Here is a 22,604-nt window from a genome sequence, read left to right as displayed (position 1 = left end):
AGCTTACCGCTGTTACTATAGCGAAAGTGCTTTGTGTTCTCTTTATTTCAGAAAATAGCCTGGGGAAAGTTTTTTACGATTACGTTTCTGTTGTACTATTAACGCGCAGGAAGGGATTTTCCACTCGGAGTACAACTGCAAGCCCATTCCCAGCGCACAACAAATCTTCAAAGTAAACGCTTTGGTTACCTTTGAAGGGAATATACTCGCATGTAAGTGATTTAAGCACATAGAGTCCCCATTTCCTGCTAAGTCCTATGTGATGTTTGTGTCGCTAAAAAAGCGCTGCACGTGATCTTATTTTGAAAACCGGACGTTTCGTATGCGGTAACTCTTTCAGTTTTGACTTTTGGGAGCGCTTGTTTATCTTCCACAGCGCTGTGCAGGAAATACAGAGGAAGTGAGAAGGATGCTTCCTTTTGGAAAGAAACTAAAAAAAACTACAGACGCCAGTAGTAAGTGTTATTACTTTAGTTTAATTTAGCCTGCTTTTACAGCTGATGTTATTATTCATGCGATTTAGCTGAGAAACCCAGAGAGGCTGAAAATGGTGGCTAAAGTTGAGCATATCTAATGTTGTCCCTTTCTCTGTAACATGATTTGCATACATGGGCAAAAAGTGTTCACACTGAACAATTACTCATTTGTAAGCTTCTAGCAGGAAATGTTGACTAATTAGGAAAACAGTGTAAAAAATATTTGTTTTATTTCCTTACTTTGTTACAGATAACAGCTTTTTATTTTAAGCTAAATTTTGAGTAGAACTACACCAAACTAAGTTAGATTTTATATTCTTGAATAAATAAAGAGTAAAATACGTGCAGTAGAGATGTAAATCTGAGCAGGGAAAGGGCATGTGCCCTTACAAAGTATGTGAATCGTCTTCATGAGCTAATGTTGTCTACATTGTCTTCAAACCCCGCCCAGCCGCCACGTCTAAGACTAAGCCAGGAGCCCATAAACGAGCGCACCCCGTGGTCACACTGACAGACTGTCGGTGAGATAAACAAAGAGCCGGCGACTTTCCTGGACAACAGTTGACGCTCCTCAAGCTTCTCGGCAACATGGAAACTGGTAGGTTAAATGTCACTGTGTCCCCTCTCAGTGTTTGTGGCTGCCTGGATGAGTGGAGCTTGCTTTTGGTTGCAGGAGAATGACAGCTGACCGAGCTAACCCGTGCTAAAGTTAGCATTCACTGCGTTAGCATGCCAGCCTGCTAGCACGACTTTATGCCGTCCGTCTCTCTGTGAGCTAGGTTGACAGTTCACCCCCCCGACGGGTTATGGGGTTGTCAGCACGGTGCCAACATCACAATCTTAAATACATTAATCTTGCTCCTCTGCTCAGGCGTTAGGAACTCTTTCCAGGAACGGGATTTATTAGCCAGAGAGTAGCTAGCTCGTCTTGGAAATGCCACAGTGACTCTTTAAAGTCGTGGCCATTCATGGAAGTGAGAGTTCTGTTTGGGGAACCCTGCTTTTTACTAGAAAAGAGAGTAGTTTCATTTATTTTTCAGTAGATCTCAATAACCACCCCAATCAGCCGAGGAATACTCCCTACTTTGTTTTACAACTGTTTATATGCTTCTGGGCAAAGGTTGACTTTGAACTTGAACCTAAGATCTGTGGTAGCCAGCTGCTCTGATTTACACAGCAACATTTACCAATAAAAAATACGTTGAAATTAAACAAATTAAAAACATTAAGAATTTCAATATTGTCATTTTTTTTTATTGTGAAGCTGATAGCAACAATGACCACCTCCTAAGCCTGTTTCCTTTTTTCAAAGTCTGTATTCCAGCTCTATGGAGCAGTAATAATAAAGTGATAATAAAGTGCTTGGCTAATGTAAAGCCAGCTGTAAGAGCACTGGTGTGTAAATTTGCAAGTCACCCTGGCTGCCTGTGCTTGGCCCCTCTCCATAGAAAGCCACCGTGATCTCTGTCCTCACCATTCATGCACTCAGTTGTTGACTAAAAGCCTGGCCAACTAACTTTATTTGGGCTGAGTCTTTCCCGTTTCTTCACACACACACACACACACACGTGCACACACTCCTATCAGATATTGTATTTAAATAAGCTGCTGGCTTTTACTATTACAGGCTGACCTTTTGACACGTCCTCCTCATCTATCCATACTGATCAATGTCATAACTTTTAGCTGTTGTGGCTTAAGGAAAACCGTGTTGCGCTGACACATGACTGAGGCCGCACTCCCAGAATACTCTTTGCCTTAGGCTGGCTTCTACATTTTTTTTCTCCCATTTTTCTTTTTTGATAACACAGCAGCTAATGAGATTTGACACTGTCCTAATCTGCGATGGTCAGTGCATTTGAGCTTTGTGTTGATAGAAAATAACAGAATGCAGCTGAGCAAGAGGTTTGAACTCGAGGCAGCATGCATGACTAGGCAATGTCCCTCTCAATGTTTAATTGCTCCATGCTATTATTTGACGGAATAAAAAAACCACACATACACACACTAGTGCCAGTTTGATTCTGTGTGTGTGTACGCGCACACCCCTTCTTACCCCCATCCAGTGGGACTGGACAGGCTTTCCAGTGCGTTCCTCTCACAGATGGAGCCAGATGAGTGATCCCAGCAGCCAGCTCTGACCAGCCCTCAGCTCCCTGGGGCAACTTGTAGTAGTGCTACTACAAAGCTTTCTTCATTTTTGTCCTCTTTTGCTGGTACTGCCTCTCCATGTACCCAGAATATTCCTTATCAGAGGGCTAATCTTAATCGTATATGGTACCTTTTATAGATTCCAATGTAATCTCTGTGTGGACTGTGGAAAAAAGAAGTGAAGTACCAGGCGGTTATGGTGTTCAATAAAGCATATGCTCTTAGTTTATGACTATCGATCTGGTATTAGAGGCATCATTCTGACATCTGAGTGCGTGAGTACTCAAAAGATAGCTCTTAAGTGGGAAGTGTGCATGCTTAAACCGCACAGTTGAGTCATGGGAATTGGAACAGTAGGAAATTCCACTTTTGGATGCAGACAATCTGTCTGAATGTCTAGCCATGTAAGCTTTTCTATAATGTGCTAACTTTATTTGTCCTCCCTCTCCATCCCTTCTTATTTTTTTCCGCTTCACCATCACACTCCCTGTCTCCCACTTCTTGTTCCTAAAGGTTTGAGTCAAGAGAAGGTAGCCACCTTTGTTAAGCGGATGCGGTCTGAGCCGCGTTATCTGCTGGCCCAGAATGTGTCAACCTGCATCGACCCGTTGGAGGTTTGTCTTCACCGGCAGACTGTACAGGATACTGTGCACATCTTCCAGCACTCTATCCCCACAGAGGGCAAGCCCATCACCAACCAGAAAAACTCAGGTAGGACATGATGTAATACAGTTACATACACATGTACTCTGCACAAGATGCATGTTTAAAGTGTTTGTATTAGCAGGGCTGAATGGCTTGGGTAAGGTGTTCCTGAAATGCCATGTTTCAGGGGGTGCTGGCCATCGTCCAAAAGGATTCAGGTTTCCAGCCACGTGCCCTTCACAGTGCCAGGTGGATGCCAAAACTGATTTATGAAATTAGGGTTGTTCAGAAATCAGTTTTGATTTGTATCATTAAGGAACTCATTGGCCTGGAAAGCTTTAGAGCGTTTGCTGGACGACCTCGTCCTCATAGCAAAAAATGGGGGGCGTTATGAGGTGCTAACTACGGCACCCCTGTGCCACCCATGTGCCATTTATCCAAAACTAGTCAATGATCAGCTAGGGGACGCCTGATGCTTTATGCTCTTCTTTATGTGTCGGAGTGCCACTTATTGTCTGTTTCATTTAGAAATCATTCCCATTTTTAGTTTTCATTGTCATGTTTGCACCTGCCGCCAGTCACAGATGCTCAAAATGTTTACACCTTGTTTGATGGTGATAAATAAACTTCTATGTGCAAAATATTTAGCGGTAACTTTTTCTTAAAACAGTTCTTTGCATGTATTTATTTTTAATATCAAGAAGGACGTGGATTATTTCCACATTTGCATTTGGGTGTATTATTCTGTACCGCTGTACCTGTCAGTCAACCCAAACAGCTGCTTAACACACTGAATTTACTAATGTTGTATATTTGTCCTCACAGCAACATTTTACAGTTCAAACCGTTGACAGTTGGTGCACACCGGTTAATGATGTCATTTCTGAAGCAAATAACGCTTTATTTTCCTAACATATAATTTGATTGCAGTTGTACATCACAAACGATGAATAGACATGGCTGGATATTTGATTAATTATTGCCAAGAGTGGGAATCACAGTCTTAACTCAAGATATGACTGTAATATGTAGCCGATGATGATAATAATGCTGTGATTATACAGTGATTCTGTAATAGTCAAAACATTACAGCTGATTCTTTACGGTATCGGTGTATTGTGACACAATTATCTGTGATATTTACTCAGATGAAAAAAGATTTTCTATGGCAACCTCTAAAGGGGGCAGCTGAAAGAAGGGGGTTTGACCTGTCACCTAGCTGGACTGGAAGCAGCATTACTTTTTATTTCCTTATATTGTCAGAGGGACTGTATGTAATGTGGAATATATACTGTATATTAATCATTGCTGTGGTTTCTCTGGATGTATGCAAAGTATGCCACACTCCCTCTTTCAGAGCTTCTGTCATCATTTATAGTTTTTGCACGAAATGTAAAATTTGCATTGTGTTTACATATTTTCTCACTGAAATAACGAGTTTATTTTCCCCTTTTTAGCATGTTTCACTTGCGCAGTTTGGCATTAACCTCTGGTAGGTCAGCTGACACATCTTTGGGTTGTTTTCTTTAAACCGAAATCTTGTTCTAGTATGTGGATTTCAGCACCTCACAGCCTTCATGAGAGATCCAGCTGGAATGACTCATGTGTTGGTGGGGATGGTGTGGGCTACCAAAGTTAGTCTTGCCTCAAAAATAGATTAAATAAGAAAGAAATGATAGACTTGGGGCATCTCTAAGACAATTCATGCCAGCCACATTAAAAGAGAAGGCTGCTGTTTAGAAACAGATGAATTCATGTATCAGCCCCTGTTGACAGCCATTGCTGCCCGTTTATTTCAGCATTCAGCAAATTTAAAACCTTAAATTTCCACCCAATCATTAATTAATGAACCACCCAATCGGTCTCAGCTGCAGAAATCCTGGTCCACTACAGCCCTGTTATTCATTGAAGGGATCTAATTAAACAAGCGATTCTAGTCTTTCAGGTTTTTTGTGATACTTGTTATCATCACAAGCGCACAAGGATGGCTTTATATTGCTGTTAGCCTTTACTAACCTGCATATTTCTAAATCTGTTTTCTCTTAATCACTAGGGAGATGTTGGATCTTCTCGTGCCTCAACGTCATGCGACTGCCCTTCATGAAAAAGTTTAACATAGAGGAGTTTGAGTTTAGTCAGTCCTATCTATTTTTCTGGGACAAGGTAAGACACACAGTAACACCACACATTGGTTATGGTTGTGGGCTTTTTCACTCCTTTAGTATTATTATTATTATTATTATTATTATTATTATTATTATTATTTTTGTAGATTTTGGTGATGTAACATTCTGGTAAATGGATGTTTTTTGTTGTTTTGGAGTTGGGACACTGCGTGTGCATGCATGTGCCACTGGTGTGGTGTTATTATGCTGCACCTTTCTACTATACAGTCATTGTCCCACCTAAAACCCTCTTTTGTGCGTTGTTGTCAGTGCTCCACCCGGACCAACGTCACGGTGACGCCTTGCTGATTTTTTTTTTTTTAAATGCCGTCATCTTTCTCTTTTAAACTGTGTGTATTTTTAGCAGGCCCATCATAAACACACCCCTTCTTTGTGGCAGGTGCCAGACATGCGAGCTTCAGCTACTGTGGTATTAGTCGTAAACAAAGAAACAGTAAAACTCTCCTTAAGTTATCAGCTATTGCATTAGATTTTTAACTTAAATGAAAACTAATTTTAACAAATTACAGTTGATGACAGTAGCTCTTTAAATTGTAATAAGTCTAATGATAGCTGAACGATGCCTCTCTGGTACCTTTTTTTCTTTTCTTTTCTTCTTCTTTGGTTTTGTTTCAAGTCTCATGTGGTCGACTGTCTACTTTGACAGTCTCTGTTGTTGTTATCTCTCAGATCGAGCGTTGTTACTACTTCCTTCAAGCTTGTGTGGAGACGGCACAGAGGAAGGAGCCAGTGGATGGACGCCTGGTCCAGTTTCTTCTCTCCAATCCAACAAATGATGGAGGGCAGTGGGACATGCTGGTCAATCTCATTGGTTAGTTCTTATCATTGCACAGTGGCTGTGTATTCTAGTTAATTTTATACTAGAAAGTGAGCTTCATTGGTTTTAAAATCTCTGGTCTTAAAAATAATGTTATTTTTATTATTTAATTAATTTTTTTAATGTTGCGCTGTCTACAGAGAAGTATGGCGTCATTCCAAAGAAATGCTTCCCAGAGTCACACAGCTCAGAGGCCTCACGCAGAATGAATGACATCCTCAATCATAAGGTACTTTTGCACACTTCCTTCAGTTCAAACAAAATAAATGGAGCTCACATATGTGTCCAGCTAAAGTCCCATAATGCCAGTGAGCCCGTCCTGACTGTTTACCTCATGATGTGTTGCAGCTGAGAGAATACTGCCTAAGACTGAGGAACATGGTGGCCAGCGATGCCAGTAAAGCCGAACTGTCTGACGCTATGGACAGCATGATAGAGGAGGTGAGATTGAAGTCGCATGTGCAGTTTCTTTGTTTGCTTGTGTTTTTCTCAGAGCACTGCAAACTTTTATAGGATCACAGTTTGTGTTTGAACAAAGGAACTTCTGAATAAGCGTGGGACCGCTAGAGCAGTTCCCTGCTCAAAGTGTGCTACTTCCCAAAAATTCAGGAACTCTAAGGGCTGAGTTCGCCTGGCTGAATGCCCAGGCTCTTTGCTAGGTAGCAGCATCATATACCCTCTCAGCTACCCCACTACCTCCAAAAATTATTTTTCAGGTAAAAATAAAAAATACAAATGGTTAACCAATAGAAGAGTGTGTGAAAAACCATTGTGAGTTCTCAGGTACATTTTTACTGACGAGTTGTGTGTAAGCTCCGGTTCCAGTCCGCAGCTCTAATTTTTTCTTTTCACTCAGTGTTATTTCTTCTTATTAATTGATCATTTTCATCCTAGTTTATCCATGCATGTGGGGTGATATCTGCCTGATAATTGTCCTGGCAGATTTGTTTTGTTTTTTTAAGCACATGGGATGTTGAAACATGATGATTTTGTGTGCTGGTTGTTACAATTTTATAAAGCCTGGTATGAATATTTGGACAAGAAGTCAACTTGTACACAGTAGTATTTGTTAGCACTGAAACTGCTGTCTAGTCTGCCTTCCGGCTAGACTAATTACATGTAAGCTTCATTCATCAGCAGATTTAAAGACATGGGTTTGAGGGGTTCTCATCTTTAATTGATCAGAGTTGTGACAGGTGGACAGATTTGATGGCTGCAGCAGTGGAAATAAAAGCAGAAGTGTGTAAAAGAGAGCAGAAGTTGGTAGTTCTGTTGTAGTTTTAGAAACAGGAAGTTAGACCTGTAGAGACACAGAAGTGTTGAAAGCAAATGGAAAATATGTAGCTCTTGTAACATTGTTCCACTTTTACCAGAAGAGGGAGCTGTCAAATAATACATAACTGAGGCGAGAAATGTTTAGCCAGAAGAGATGCTCAAAGCAGGCTGTATGTATTCAGTGTGTCTATGAACACTAATATTAGATTAAACATTAGCAGGTGATGTGTTCAATTTCTATATGAAGTTGTCAGCGACTTTTAACTTATTACAAAGCTATAGTTTCAGTTTGTGACATCTAGTATGTAGGTATCAAAATTTCCCAAGTCCAATAGGAGAATTTGAGATTTTTAAATTCTAATGATAAATAATCGGTTTTATAGAAATGCATTTATAATATCCCAGCGCTATAGTTAAACATCAGTGCATGTTGCAGAGACATGCATTTGCAGACAAGGTAAAGGGAGAACACAATACTCTATGTTAAAAAAAAAAAAAAAAAGTAAACAAAAACAAATGCATTTATGTTGGCTTCAGGCTCATAACACTGACAACATCTTGTTTATAAATGATTAAGGACAGGTTTCCCTTAAATAGAACCAGACAAATGCCAACATTTGTCTGCATATGCATGATAACTTTTGTGTTTCTTACAGTGCTCATTCACGTTGGACTTTTTGTAAAGACAGTAAATGCATCTTGGGCCTTTTTTTTTTTTTTTTTTTTAATAACTTTCTCTAATGTGCAGACAGTGTTTTGACCTACATTTTGTGTTTGTGTCCATTCACCTGCACACTACCTCTCATGTGACAAAGTTGCTGATAGTGATCTTGTTTATGGAACAGTCCGACGTCTAATGCTGGACAGTGATGCTGGTTTACCTCAAAGAGACAATACAATGAAAGGTGTGCAGGCACATGTAAACAAACACATGCAACACGTCATGAGCGTAACACGTGTTTAAGGGACTACATGTGGTACACAGTGTGCTTGCGTGTGTGCTTTCTGAACACTGGGCAAGTTGCACTATGTAGGCGTGAAGCTTTATTCACGGCTCTTGTGTATGTGGGTGGGTCAATCGATCAATCAGTCAAGCTTCCATTGAGACAATTGGGTCCGGTTAAGCAGCTTTTGTTGTCAGCTGTTAGGTCGTATTGTGCTGCTGGCTGTTTGCTTGTTTAAACAGTCGCTCGGTAGATGCCCAGCCATCAACACAAAGACATGTACATCCACAAACACATGCTGTGCAAGAGTAAAGATGGAGGACTGGGTGGGAGGACAGAGGTTTGTCAGCATGTTTGTATGTACACCTGGAAGTGTTTTGTTTTGTGAAGAACCACACTCATTTATTTTTATTTTTTTTACAAAATGGAACCAAATTATTCTGATCACAGTTCATAATGGGATGCTCCCAGCAAATGCAACAAGGGAATAAATGTTAAATGTCTTTAAACTTTGTTTATTCTGTGAATGGGGTTATACCATAGTTTCTGTATTTGATCATAAGTATTCTCCATGGTTTGCTGAGATGAGTAATGAGTTTTGCTTTCACCATCATAACAGACATTTGTTTGGATGGTTTCCTTGAAGTGTTGAGGTGTCTTTTTATTTATTTATTGCTTATCAGCAGAAATTGTATAATGATTCTTATATCCATCCATCCATCCATCCACGTGTCCAGTTCATTGATTATGTTTAAACAATTAGTCACTTAAGATTTGTTACTTTTTCTTTCTTTTTTAATTTATAACTTGGAACGTCATTGGGTCAGCACATGGGTTAGCACTCGCAGAAAGGTCCTGGGTTTGTATCCGCCACCTGGCTGAGGCCTTTCTGTATGTAGATATGAGGGCATGTTGTCCATGGGTTCTCTCAGAGTACTCTGGCTTGGTCCTACAGTCCATTCTCCATTAGCCCTGGGACAGATTGGCGCCCTGTCAAGGGTCTACCCTGCCTCTGCCTTGTGACAGCTGGGATTGGCCCCGCCCCCATGTTGCTGTAGCTTTAACAACATTCCTAAATAGTAGCTCTGTAAATTAGGACCAAGATGTCAAACTTTCGATGACGGACATTTTACCAGAGGCTTTGCAGCCAGTTCACAATACCACCATCCAATGCCAATCGTGAGCCCAAGTTCATGCAGAACAGGCAGGTTTTAAGAAACCTGTGTTTAAGATTAAAAATTCACTGTTTATTTCATCTCGTTTAGAACCAAAACAGTGTTTGTGGACACAAGAACCCTGTGTACCTCCAGACTTCTGTCTGGAAACACAGTGTTAGCTCTGCATGCTCATGTGCATTTGCATCCATGTGTGCACACGTGTTTCTCAGGATTAAAGTGCCATGCCAGTCCTACTTGGGTGCATGTGGAAGTGATGCTGTCCACCCGCCATACGTGGCAGCTGCAATTGTGCCCTGGTCTTCATCACCAAGCCCCACACACAGTCCCCTGACAGAAACACTGGGTCGCTGCTTCTGCTTCCACTTACTGTACCTGGGGTGTGCTTGATTTGAATGAATCTCTTTGCGTGTGAAGAATCAAGTCTTTTTTGTGTGTGTTAACACTGCTCAGGCACATTGACTCAAACCACATAACATTTATCTAAGAACCCTGGCAAAAGAGGCTTAACCCACTTCATAATGCACCTGCAGAAACGGCGTTCAAATCGCCGCTGTGCGCTGACAGTTTGTCGTTATTGTTGCTAGGATTCCTGTGTCCATACAAGCGTTGTTGAGGCAGCCTTCTTCTTTCATGCTCTCTCAGATGTGCATCGGGGTTTCTCTTCTGTCAATTGTGTGGACAAGTAGACAGTACAAAGGCACAATCGCTGGAAACTATACATGCACATGCAGCACTTCACACACATGAAACATACACAGATGGTATTCCTCACGCCACCACCGTACCCTTTCCATGCTCCATTGCGTCATGGAATCAGAAACACCATGTGCGGCTCTGCTCTTGGCTCTGAATACAGAGAGAGTGATTCTTAAGACAAGTCTAATTTACAAGACAGCCATCAACTCGCAGAGGAACCCTCTTACCACAGCTCACACGCCCTGCGCTGCAGGCTGTTGGCTCAGTTGATTTGTTGTTCGATGTGGGTGGGTTCCTACATGTCTTTGTTACCGGCTGCAGTCATTGCAGCCTCAGAATAGCCACTTTAGAGTTGTCCACCCACATTTCTTGAATTTTTTTTTTCATGCACAATTGCAGGAATTTAACAATGCCCACATGTGTTGCATATTTACAAAACATGGAAGTTTAATCAAAACCTCACTCATTTTTATCCAAACTGTTTGCATGGTGTCATTTGCTTACACTCACAAGTCCAGCTTCTAGACAATGGTTATAAATTTATCTCAGAGTAGCAACGAGGTGCATGGTTTTCCTCAATTCGGCAAATTGTGCCAATCCAAGAACATTTTCAATGTATGTTTTAACCCTTTCCTGCATAAAGATGACTTTTGATGCCCTCCTCTGTATTCTTAACGAAGAGTTTTGACACTTAGGTGTAAATGTATATCCATAAAGACATGGTTTCAATTCAGTGACCATTTGAATACTTTACGGGTTAGCACCAGTAAAGCTGATCACCCTCACTAATTTCTGATGCACACTCAGTCATTTTGGCTGAGTGTGCATCTGGCTGAAACCAGGCCTGATATGACAGAAACCACTCAGTTTTTAAAGCAGAAACAAGGATTGCAGGTTAAATCTGTTGCTATAGCATGTTACAAATGTGGAAGATTTTAGTTTTACAAGTATTGACGGCTAAATTAATTTTTACCGTCAATAAGGTGTGGTTTATGTACCAACTTTGGTGAATTATTCTTAAATTGCAATGATATTAAAGGTGAAAATTGCTTTTTAATCACTTCTTTCAGCTTTTGTGTACGTTTTACTTGGCATCCTGAGTCGAGCCAACTCGGGCCATCGTCTTCAACACTGGAGCGCAGATGCTATCAAACATTAGCCAGGGTTAGCCCCAATAGCGTGCATTCAGCTCATTGTTTGTACCAAGACATGCAAACTCACTATGTCACAGAATGGAGACAGACCTGAGGTGGGTCTTCCACTAGAGACTGATGAGCTGAAAAGAAAGCCGCATGTTGACAAACTCCATCATAATCACTTACAACAGCTGGTTCCTGAAACCTGTTAACAGTTCAGATGTTTAGAATATTAAGATATGAATGACATGGCTGTTGAAGTTAGAATCTAAACACAGATCGAGCTCTGCAGATTTTTATGAACAACGCATGTTGGGTTTAAGGAAAGAATCGAGGGGCTTTGGCTCGGGTCATTGTAAACTGTCTCAAAATAGGAATTTACAAATCTTTAGACAGTTTAACTCACTGAAGTGGTTTCTGAGAATCAAATTAGAAAAAGCTTGCAACTTGGAGTTGAGCAAATTAATTTCAAACCTACTCTGTGACATTATCAAATCAGACACATTACATTGAGATGTGAAAGAGAGAGCCCAATATTTTGCAAACTTGCTATTCTGTATCCCCCCCCCCACCACCTGTCCCTCTTTCCCCATCACTCATGCATGTCAGTCACTGAGGCAGCAGGTGTTTCTATATTGATCCTGTTCTGATGTCATTGTCGCTGTTTATTCTCTTGACTAAGGTCTCCTCTCCTCACAGTCGCTTTACTTACATTGCCAGGTCTGATGAGAATGTACAAGGCTGGTGTTAAGGGCGACACTTGCTGTATGTGTCAGGGCATCGGAAAGAAGAAAATTGTAAAGCAAGTGGAAATGTTTTAATTTGCCAGGAGAGATTAAATGCAGGAACTGGAGGAAAAGGGAGTGGAGCCCGGCGGGTGTTTTTTAAGACCTAGCGAGTGGATGGACACCCTGGTGTGTCCTCCTGCCCACAGAGCAGTCTAAATAAAGTGGCTGAATTGGGAACAAAGTAGTTCGGAGGTGTGGGGAGCTTAAGCAGATGCTTTTGTTGACTCAGCGCAAGTGTGTATTTTTGTGTGCGTCTGTATTTTTGTGACTTTACGCATTTTTGTAACAAAGAGGGGATTGGTTTGTTTGTTTAAGACTGGCCTGAATTTATGCCTTTTTTCCACTATGTGAGCATTTCTGGAGTGGGGCTCCTACATTCTACTTTATATAATGGGATATTTAAAATGTGTGTAAAGGTCAGGAAAGCGCTGCCACAGGAGCTAGGTTTCCTTTAGTCCTTTAACACACACACTGAAGCGATACATTGCCAAGGCAATGTGTCACTGTCTAGTGGCCCTCTTTTTATCTACGGCGAATAATGGTCTCGATACAATGATTAATTTCTCAGTCCCTTATTAATCATATTTCATAGGAAAAGTATGTGCTCAGTCTTGGGAAAAGAACAGAGGATGGGAGTATTGAAAAGCTTAAGGGGGAAATTCCAGAGATAGCTATATCAGGGGTTAGGAGGGCCAGATTGACAGACGGCCCAGTCCAAACAACCTGATTTAGCCCACAAGAACTCACTCTGAACTTCTGCACTGAAGGAAGACGCACATGGCGGAAGGGCAAAGGGGTGTGTGCTGCAAGTGGAAAAGAATGGAAGCGCAGCAGTGGGAAAATGCAGGGATAATTGGAAGAGGTCTTGGTACTCATCAAGGGTATGCAGGGATGGACAACAGATGTTTGCAAATTAGGAATATTGAATATACAGGCTCAAGTGAAAGCGGTGGCTCCCTCCGTCTCTGTAGTTGAGGTGAATTGGTAGGAATCTCTGCTTGCCTTATTAAAATGTAGAGTTTGCTGAAATGTGCCATGTTTGCTTTAAACTGCCTACAAATGCTAAATAGACTTTAAAGCCAAACCTTTATCTAAACTGTCTTTGTGCTGTGCAGGTTTTCCGAGTGGCCAGTGTTTGTCTAGGCAGCCCTCCTGAGACCATCTGTTGGGAGTACAGGGACAAGGATAAGAACTTCAATCGCATGGGACCGCTCACTCCTCAGGAGTTCTACAGGAAGCATGTGAAACCCCTATACAACATTCAGGACAAAGTAAGTGACCCCCCTTGGACACCACAGATGGAGAGCCTGTAGGTTTCTGTGGTCTTTGTGTAGCTGTAGAAACTCTGATCTTGTGTGGTTATTTCCTCTATCGCCAGGTCTGCCTTGTAAATGACCCTCGACCCCAGAATCCTTATGGAAAGCTATACAGTGTCGAGTTCTTGGGTAACATGGTTGGTGGTCGCAGCACTCTGTACAACAACCAGCCCATCCAGCTACTGAAAAAAGCTGCAGCTGAGTCCATAAAGGATGGAGAGGTACGTTGGCACAAGTGGGCACAACTCCAGGCACAGATGTGTGTGCACAACTGTGATTATTGTTTTGGTTTTTTTTCTTTCCACCCATCTTAGGCTGTGTGGTTCGGTTGTGACGTTGGGAAACATTTCCACAGCAAGCTGGGCATTAATGACATGAATGTGTGAGTATAACTGAAGGATGTCCAGTGTACAGTATATGAACAAGTCTCCAACAAGTGTTGAAGTAGTCCTTTATCTTAAGATAAACTTTGGCATACCAAACAAAGAAACTGGATTTTTCTCCCTTCTCTTACACTTAAAGGATTAGAGGAACAGCGGGAGTGTCTACGGCAAACAAAATCTGTTTTGTTCACTTGACTGTGGTAAAGGTATCTTTAAAAAGCCTTAACAACAAAGGGAGCTTTTTTATCTGTGCCACATCTTCATTTGACCGGACCAGACAACATCTGCCTCTTTGAGGTGTCCGTCTCCCCACGCAGGAAAAGTGCCCATCTTTGCCCTTCAGGTGCAGCAGCAGCAGCATCTGTGTCTGAGTTGCTGGCGCCAGGCTTAAATTTGCCCGCTGAACCAAACCAGCATGGTGCCGAATGTCTGGTTTCATCTGCACTGAAGCTCATCTTTCACACAGATCTCTTCTTGTAACAGTACATTATAACTGGAATGAGGCTGAGGCTTAATGTGGCCTCATTTCTAGACAGACATGCTCCAGGTGGAAATGAAACAGCGGGCTGCCTTTTTAGCTGCAAAATCCCAGCTTATGAAGGCAGCGTGTTTTTTGGCTTTTTATGGTCATTACATCTCTTCCCACTGTTCCTGTCAGAAACAGATTTTATTATTGTTAGAACATGACAAATCACAAATGCATTAAACCATTTCTTGTCATAAGTGTGTAGAGGAGCTGGAGTTATCACATGATTTTGTGCATTTCATACAGGTTCAACCATGAGCTTGTGTTTGGGGTTTCAGTGAAGAACCTTTCAAAGGCAGAGAGACTGATATATGGCGACTCTCTCATGACCCATGCAATGATTCTCACTGCTGTCACAGACAAGGTACGCTCACACAATCATGCAGTACAGGTATGTGACTGTTTGGTACACTCATGTATACATGCAGTACTTATACAAACTGTCCAGCGAGAATACACACTCAGAATTTCCCAAGGTTTATTGTATGAAAGTCTTGCCGTGTGTTTACACTGCTTTAATCCGCTGCAGTTTTTTGTAGTGCTGTCAATTTCCCCCCTTTTTAAGTAACCCCAGCTGTCAGGACACTTTCTTTCCTCTTGTCTCACTGTTATCTCCCATTGTCTCTTGTTCTCCTTCTGTCTCTCAGGATGGAAAAGAAGGCTATGAAAAGTGGAGGGTGGAAAACTCCTGGGGTGATGACCGTGGCAACAAAGGTAACACAAAACCCTCTTGCTGCAGAGCAGAAGCCTGATTTCTTTAATGTGACGCTGGTTATCGGCTGTCAGCCTCTGGTCGGGTGATTAAACTGTAATCTTCCTGTTTGTGTTCCTTAAATTAAAAACAGGGTCTTGAACTTGTAATTGGTTAAGTTCCTCCTCACCACAACAGAAACGCAGGGGGCCTTTATTTAAAAAAATAAAAATAATAAGAGTTATGAAATTTACAGAGCTTAAGTTTGATACAGATTATGCATGTTTATTCAAAAAAGGAATTTCTGCTATTGGCTTCTGTCTCATAATTGTGTGCAAATATCTGCACTTCTGCAGGGCAGGTTATAGCAGAGGAAATAAGGAATGTTGGATAAAGCAACACAGCTCACAGGCAACAGTTATATCTTTCTTTCTGGACTCGAGTCAGGAATGCCAGGCCCTTTGTTGGTCAGCACTGAATATTTAGGGGCCAAACTGTCAGCTAAAGCTAGCTTGACTGTATGCGTACTTTTCAGGCACAGATATCAAAAATAGTAATTTCCCAAACATAGGAACTTTCTCATTATTGTCTCAGTATCTACTAATAAATATACGCATAAATAAAACAGAATTTGACTCGCCAAATGTGGAGAACAGTCTTCTTGGACAGACTTACTATACTCAAACATCCAGCAGGCTGACTTATCTGTCAGATAATTTTTTTTTACATAAATCTCCAAAAGCCAGCAATACCAGAAACATGTTTGAGAGGTCCAGTTCATTAATTTCATTAATAAATGGGCCTTTTACATGTGTGTCTGTGGAAACTGACTCAACTGGCTATTTGAGGTACTGCATGCATGAGAGTTGAAGTTTGACTGAAAAACTAGAGTGATGTATGACACAGTGTTTTTAAGTTAAGATGGTTGGATATTCAGAACAACAGTTCATTCAACAACACTAATCTATTAATTAATTAGCTGATTTTAATGCATTTTAATATACAGTGCCATGTATAACTAATGTCCATTAGTCTTAGGGGGGCTGTGACCTATCCCAGCTGTCAGAGGGTGAGAGGCAGGGTACACCCTGGACAGGTTGCCAGTCTGTTGCAGGGATACCAGATAGACACAGACTACGTCCACACTAGCCCGGACAGATTTGAAAACAGCGTTTTCGTCTGAAAATGCTCCGCGTCCACGCTAGCATTTTCAGTTGTTTTCACAGAGTTGTGCGTCAACATTGAAACGGCTGAAAACACTTGCGTTCCAGTACTGCGCATGCGTGAAACGCAAGAAGATTTGACCTGCCTCATTTCTATCTGCTGTTTATTTACTTTCCGGCTCGTTGAAACGTCGCGGCAAAAGGTCGAGGAAACTCACTGAGTTTTTTAAATGGACTAACAATGAGGTGGAGTTGTTGCTGCGAGTAACACAAAAGTACAAAGTTGCAAAAGCGAGGGAGAATTAAATAATTTGAAGAAAAGCTATCTGAAGCTTGTACAAACTGATATTAATCTTTAATAGGGCTGTCAAAATTGAGAGCAAACAAAACAACTGCTGTATAATGCCCTCCGCTATCTTTGTTTAATTGGTCACATGACTGCATCACATGACTAAAATGCGTTAGAAAGTCTCCGTGGGCCAATTTAGTTACCAGTTAACATAACCCCACTAACTGCATGTCTTTGGACTGTGTGAGGAAGCCAGAGTGCCCATGCAAAACATGGGGAGAACATGCAAACTCCACACAGAAAGACCCTAGCCTAGTGGTGGAATTGAACTCAGGACTTTCTTGCTGTGAGGCAACAGTGCTAACCACCGTGCCACCTGCCTTAAATTATCCTATCAGTGTGAATTGAATACAGGCCCAGCAGTTAAGCATCCAATTGGAAATGGGATGAAATATCCATACCAGCACATGTGATTATAAAGCACATTTTAATGTGCTTTATAAAGTTATTAGAGCTGAAGGTAAACGTTAAAAATAGAGAGACACATAGCAGAAGCTAAGGTCTGAAATGTTTCAAAGTGTGTTTTGGTCCTCAGCTGTTGACATGGAGACCTTTTGATTGTCTAACACACCAGAAGCGTACAAAGAATTTCAACTTTTGAACCACGGTTTATTTTTTAGTGGTCTAGTTGTTTTTTGTTTTATTTTTAAACCACATATTAGATTTAATTTTGATAACCTGAGTCAGTCTTGGTCAAAATACCAATAAAGCATTTTGAGGCATCATGGAAAACTGTAGGGTGTCTGTGATTAAGTAGGTTTGGCTTCCTTTATGCAACAGCCCTCCCAACACAACAGGTCCTCCACACCACTGCCCCAGATGACTGTTGCTATGCCCACTATTTTATTTATTTATTCATTTTCCTAATCTTCCTCTGATCTTCTCTGCCTTACCGCCCTGTTACTGAGCTTGGGCTTCCACTCCAAATGATGGGAGAGTATTTAAGGTCAGTGGTGGATCATCTCGTGACACACACACAGAGACATACAGTACAAGATGTACACATAACGAGACGCACACTTACTCTCAATATTTGCTTGAACCCACAAACCTTAGTGACTGTTGAGAAAATATGTGAAAACCCCTCAGTCAAATGAAGTGTTTTTCATGCATATCTTATTCCATAAACACCAGCAGATGGGGGAAGGCCAGGGCCTCCAGCCCCTCCACAGCCAAATTAATAAAGTTTTTCTTTTGAGAAGAAAAGTCTGAGAAGTGGAGTTCACTGGGGAATCTGGAGGCTTTGTTTGTTTGACAAAAGCTGAGGGGAGAAAAGAAGGGAAGTAGATGTGGAGGCAATTTGGGGAAAATGACAAAGAACTGAAGAAATTAAAGAATAGTGAGCAAAAGAAGGAAGCCAAGAAAGAAAGTGCTTGTAAGATTTCCAAAGACTTGATGTCTCCCTTTAGTCTTTTAATATTTCTTCTAACCATAAAAGGATCTCTCAGGAGAGTTTTAACTTTCCGTTTCCTCCATCTTTAATCCTTCAAACAGACGTTGTTATGACTCTGCTCACTTTACAACTCGAACTTTTTACACCGTTTAAGAGTAATATTTGGCCCCAATCGCTGAGAGTTTAATATGGGTTTAAGGATTCTGTAGATTTGTTATTTTCACCCAAACGGTTATCTGTTCTTTAGTCCTGTAAAGGAAACTAACATTTTTAAATTTATAAAACTGCTATGAAAGAGCCCAAGTGTTTAAATAAATAAACAAATAAATATAATTTTAATATCCACTGATCCATTTATTCTCTTCCACTTGATCATTAATTTATGCTGCAAAACTACAGAAGCTGAAATGACCTTGTTGAGTCTACACAAGTGGCTGACTCCACTGCACACATTTATACTTGTTCACTGCTCTGCAATTTCACCACCAAAGTTTCTCTCTTTTGAGTTGACCCATAGAAAGACGCATCGGAAGAAACGACAGTACTGAATGGTCGGTCGTTGCAGGCTGTGCCGTCGTGGCTTGTACGGCTACAAGTAATATGGGTACAGCTGCAGTGTGGTTACTCAGGTGGTGAACTCGTGATGGTCAGAAAGTCGAGTGTAGAAGGCTGTACATTTGTGACCCTCAAGTAGGTTTTTCTACAGCAGCTATTTTAAGTGTTGTAAATGGCACTGGCAGACGTTCACATCATTATTAATCTAATAAGTAACAAGTGTTTACCCACTGTGTCAGGTTAAAAGGTCTGTGGTGACCACCTTGGCTACCTAGTGGATGGCCAATTTTCAGCCATTCACAACCATAGTAGGTAAATGGCTCTGTTGGCTAACTAACAAGATTGTTTTGTCTTTTTTTTTTTTTTTAAATCAGACACACTGCCATGTGAGTGGTGTTGTCTTACATTTAAGTGCAACATGTTATCTTCAGTGTAGAAAGTGGTATTTGTGATCGTAGGGTTTAAAAAGTTGTAAAATGGAGCATTAGTCATGCTGATAAGGAAAACAGCTAGCTGTTTGTTTTGTTTTTAAAAAAAAAAAAATAAACCATGAAATTAAAGCAAATACACGATGTATATAGTGTTAGTCATGCTTTTAGGCATTTTGCAGTTTAAAGTTATTTCAGTAGTTAGATTTTGCAAAACGGGATAAAAATGGCTATTTTCAAATGTCTAAATCATTGTCACATCACCTTTTCTTTTTTGCAATATGGATTAAAATCACAGATCCTCTGGGCCAGATTGCGTCCTTTGTTCAGAATAGCTGAATAGGTGGCTCGCTTACACTACACCCATCTGGTCTGAGACAGGACACTCAGCCGATCCCAAAAAACAAATAACACCCAACATTCACACACACACTATGCCACCCAACACGCGGGTTCCAGGAAGCTCACATCAATACACACATGGTTACTGCAGTGAGAACCAGGCAGTATGCCATGTGAGATTTGCGTACTTGGAAGAACACGGATACACAGCACACACGCCATCCCAATACATTGTTTTGAACTGTGCACGTTCTTGCGGTTACCCTGACGTCTTTGATAAGTCAACTTGACAGTTGGAGGGACGCACTTGTTTGCTCAATTCCGAACACACGAGAAAGGGTGGGGGGGGGGGAGGAAGAGCTGGAGCAAAAAGGTGGTATGAAGAAGGGGGGGAAAGAAAAGTAAATGAACTTTGAATTCAGTGTTTCCAGTTCTAATCCAGCTTCCCATATGGGCCAGTTCAGCACTAGGTCTGAGCTGCTCTGGTTTCACCGAGCTTCTAGCCTCTTTTATTTATGCGGAAGACGCACACAGACATCTTTGATTTTAATTAATCGTTTCAGTATGGGGCTAGATTCTCATCCAGAAAGTGATCAGGTTATTCCAGCATCCTTTCAGTGTAAGCTCAAGGTAAACTCACAGGAATCTGAACTCATTCATGTTGACCTTGTACGGCTGCACACAGGGACACAGGGAGAGGGAAGCAGACATTGTTTGGTTTTATCAGGGTGTGCATGCAGAGCTGATAGCTAAAGTGCTGAATGCATGCCGTACTGAAGGGTGGGATAGTGTGAACTATAACGGGCGGGGGTCCTTCGTGTCTGCAAAAAGCTCTTTTGCCTGTTGAACAATAGTTTAAAACTAAAGAGCACTTAGCAGGATTTCAAACATGCATGCATCAACAAAGTGTGCTGGACCATTCTGTTGAATTCTTCTTCCTCTCTACTCCTCCCCTTACAATGAAAGAAGCATAACCGCATTATCGCTAGATTAATAAAATAAGCCACTTTGTATGAGTCTGTAGTGCTGTCTACCTGTGAGAATTATTTGGAAATAAGTGGACCCAAAAAAAAGCTAGTATTTGAAGAATTTTACAGCAGCTACCTTATACTAAAACCTCATGGTGTTTTCCCCATATTCATAAAAATCTTTAAAAAAAAGGTCTATATCAGATTGTGATATTGGCACAAGAGATGTTGATAAATAATGCTAACTGGCCTCATTTCCTGAGTTCTGCTAAACAATTTCCATTATCATGTAAGTTTTCCATTTCAATGAGAGAGTAGGCTTCTTATCCAGCTCGGTCTGGGTGTAGCTGCTGCTGCTATTGACAGATGTTGGGAGCTGGATGAACGTGCCATTGTAAAGCTTTCTGATGTGTTCAGCCGTCGCCTTCAGTGTTAAACACAAGAGCTGAAGGAACATTCTACTACGCACGAGTTGGCCTATTATTTTTACGATATTCCTTTATAAAAAAAAAACCCACATTTTTCATTGTTTGCATTTTGGCCAAATTCTTCATTTTCTATTAAATAGATATACTGAAAGATAAATGTTTCAACATGGGACTGGACTCAGGACTGAAGATTCTTTAGTGGACGACAAAATTGTTAATTTAACTGTGGAAATGATCTCATCATCAAATGTATAAGAGACGATAGACAATAATGGGAAGCAGTTGTACATCTTTGCCATTTTTATGCTTTAAAAAAAAACCCAATCTAGATTTCAAAGAAAACTGATTTTAAAGAATTGCATAGCATCTTAATAACGATGACCATAATCGATAGGCCTCACTTCTATATTTAAAAACCTAGACGGGATTCATGCCAGTGATCAAAATCAGTCCTGAGATGTGTTTTCATGCTTGTGTTGAGATATTTTGGTTTTCTAAAATACATTATGTGTGTGGGTTTTTGTTTGTTTGTTTTGTTTGTTTGTTGCTTTTCAGGCACCTGTTTCTACCACAAAATGTGCAAACCTTCTAGTGAATTTCAAACCTGAAGTTTGAGTGCTGTGACTCTCGTTGTCTGGTTTCACAGACAATTTTGCCATTTTAAACAGTTAAAACCTTTTTCTATGTGAAAATTTTTTAGATCTAGGGTTTAACTTTACCTATCATATTTATCTCATTCTTGACCAGAACCTGACTGAGATTTGTTCCTTGTTTTGGTAATTTATTGAAAAGAGTCAGTCTTCTGCTGAGTACTTGAATCACAAGGAGAATCCAAGCAGCTGACCTGATGTCTTCTTGTCTCCCTCTGTCTCTGTAGGCTACCTGATAATGACGGATGACTGGTTCTCTGAGTATGTTTACGAGGTGGTGGTAGACAAGAGGTTCCTGACCGGTGATGTCCTGGAAGTGATGCAACAGGATCCCATCGTACTTCCTGCCTGGGACCCGATGGGATCCCTGGCATAGCTAGAGAAATCTAGGTTTTAGCCCCACCCTCTGGTCAATTTGACTCCGCCCTATTCCTCAGCTGCTTTTACCTCTCCAACATTTCCTCAACACCTCCTTCCAAAACGGCCTGTACTTCTAGAAAAAATAATAAAGATTTTGTTTTCTTTTTTTACCAGACTGCCTTTGTCTTTTGTCTATTTTTCTTTCTCAGACTGCTGGAGGTTTATTCTGTTGCTTAGACACTGCATGTATCTGCAATCTCAGCTCTGGACTTTATTAGTTGATTAGCTGCTGACAAATATTGTACAAGGCCGTTAAGTTGTTTGAATGTTTTTAATTGAAGTTTATGTATTCCACTTTTGTGTGCATGTGTTTCACCAGGAAAAAACAGCAGTTCATAGTTAAGTGCTGGAAGTAACACACTAGTAACGCAATCATATCATAACCTCCCGTCCCTGCAATCAGCACAGTGTAAACCAGCCCCTGAATAGCAAACAGCAGTCCAGATTTTTGTTGGACAGCGGCGCAGTTTTCAGATGCAGTTGAAGTTTGAGAGACTGAACAAAAATGTTGTATTAACCCTTTGAGAAGTACAGCCAACTTGATGCGAAGTTCCCTATTTTTTATTTTTATTTTTTTTAAGGGACAGAAAATTAACTGATAACCAAAAATGTTAATTTGTAACACTTGGAAAATCCTTTGCTGGAAGAAAAACCCACGGACATACCAAAAGAGCAGGTGTCCTCCTTTGTCATGCTTCAC

General features: G+C 40.9%; 1 protein-coding gene across 1 annotated transcript; it reads left to right on the top strand.

Moving 5' to 3' along the window:
• The first annotated feature begins 370 nt into the window (after positions 1-370).
• Positions 371-22,019, top strand: blmh (bleomycin hydrolase). Its single transcript, XM_063494128.1, has 13 exons — positions 371-455; positions 928-1,074; positions 3,141-3,338; positions 5,326-5,435; positions 6,128-6,269; positions 6,416-6,504; positions 6,624-6,716; positions 13,408-13,563; positions 13,671-13,829; positions 13,923-13,990; positions 14,764-14,881; positions 15,165-15,231; positions 21,712-22,019. Exons 2-13 carry the CDS (start codon positions 1,065-1,067, stop codon positions 21,858-21,860), a joined length of 1,359 nt encoding a protein of 452 aa, XP_063350198.1. The 5' UTR covers positions 371-455; positions 928-1,064; the 3' UTR covers positions 21,861-22,019.
• Positions 22,020-22,604: the final 585 nt, after the last annotated feature.

The sequence above is a fragment of the Pelmatolapia mariae genome, linkage group LG14 (assembly GCF_036321145.2).
Source record: "Pelmatolapia mariae isolate MD_Pm_ZW linkage group LG14, Pm_UMD_F_2, whole genome shotgun sequence".
NCBI lineage: Eukaryota > Metazoa > Chordata > Actinopteri > Cichliformes > Cichlidae > Pelmatolapia > Pelmatolapia mariae.
Note: the sequence above shows the minus strand (reverse complement) of the source record. Positions and strands in the feature narration are given on the sequence as shown.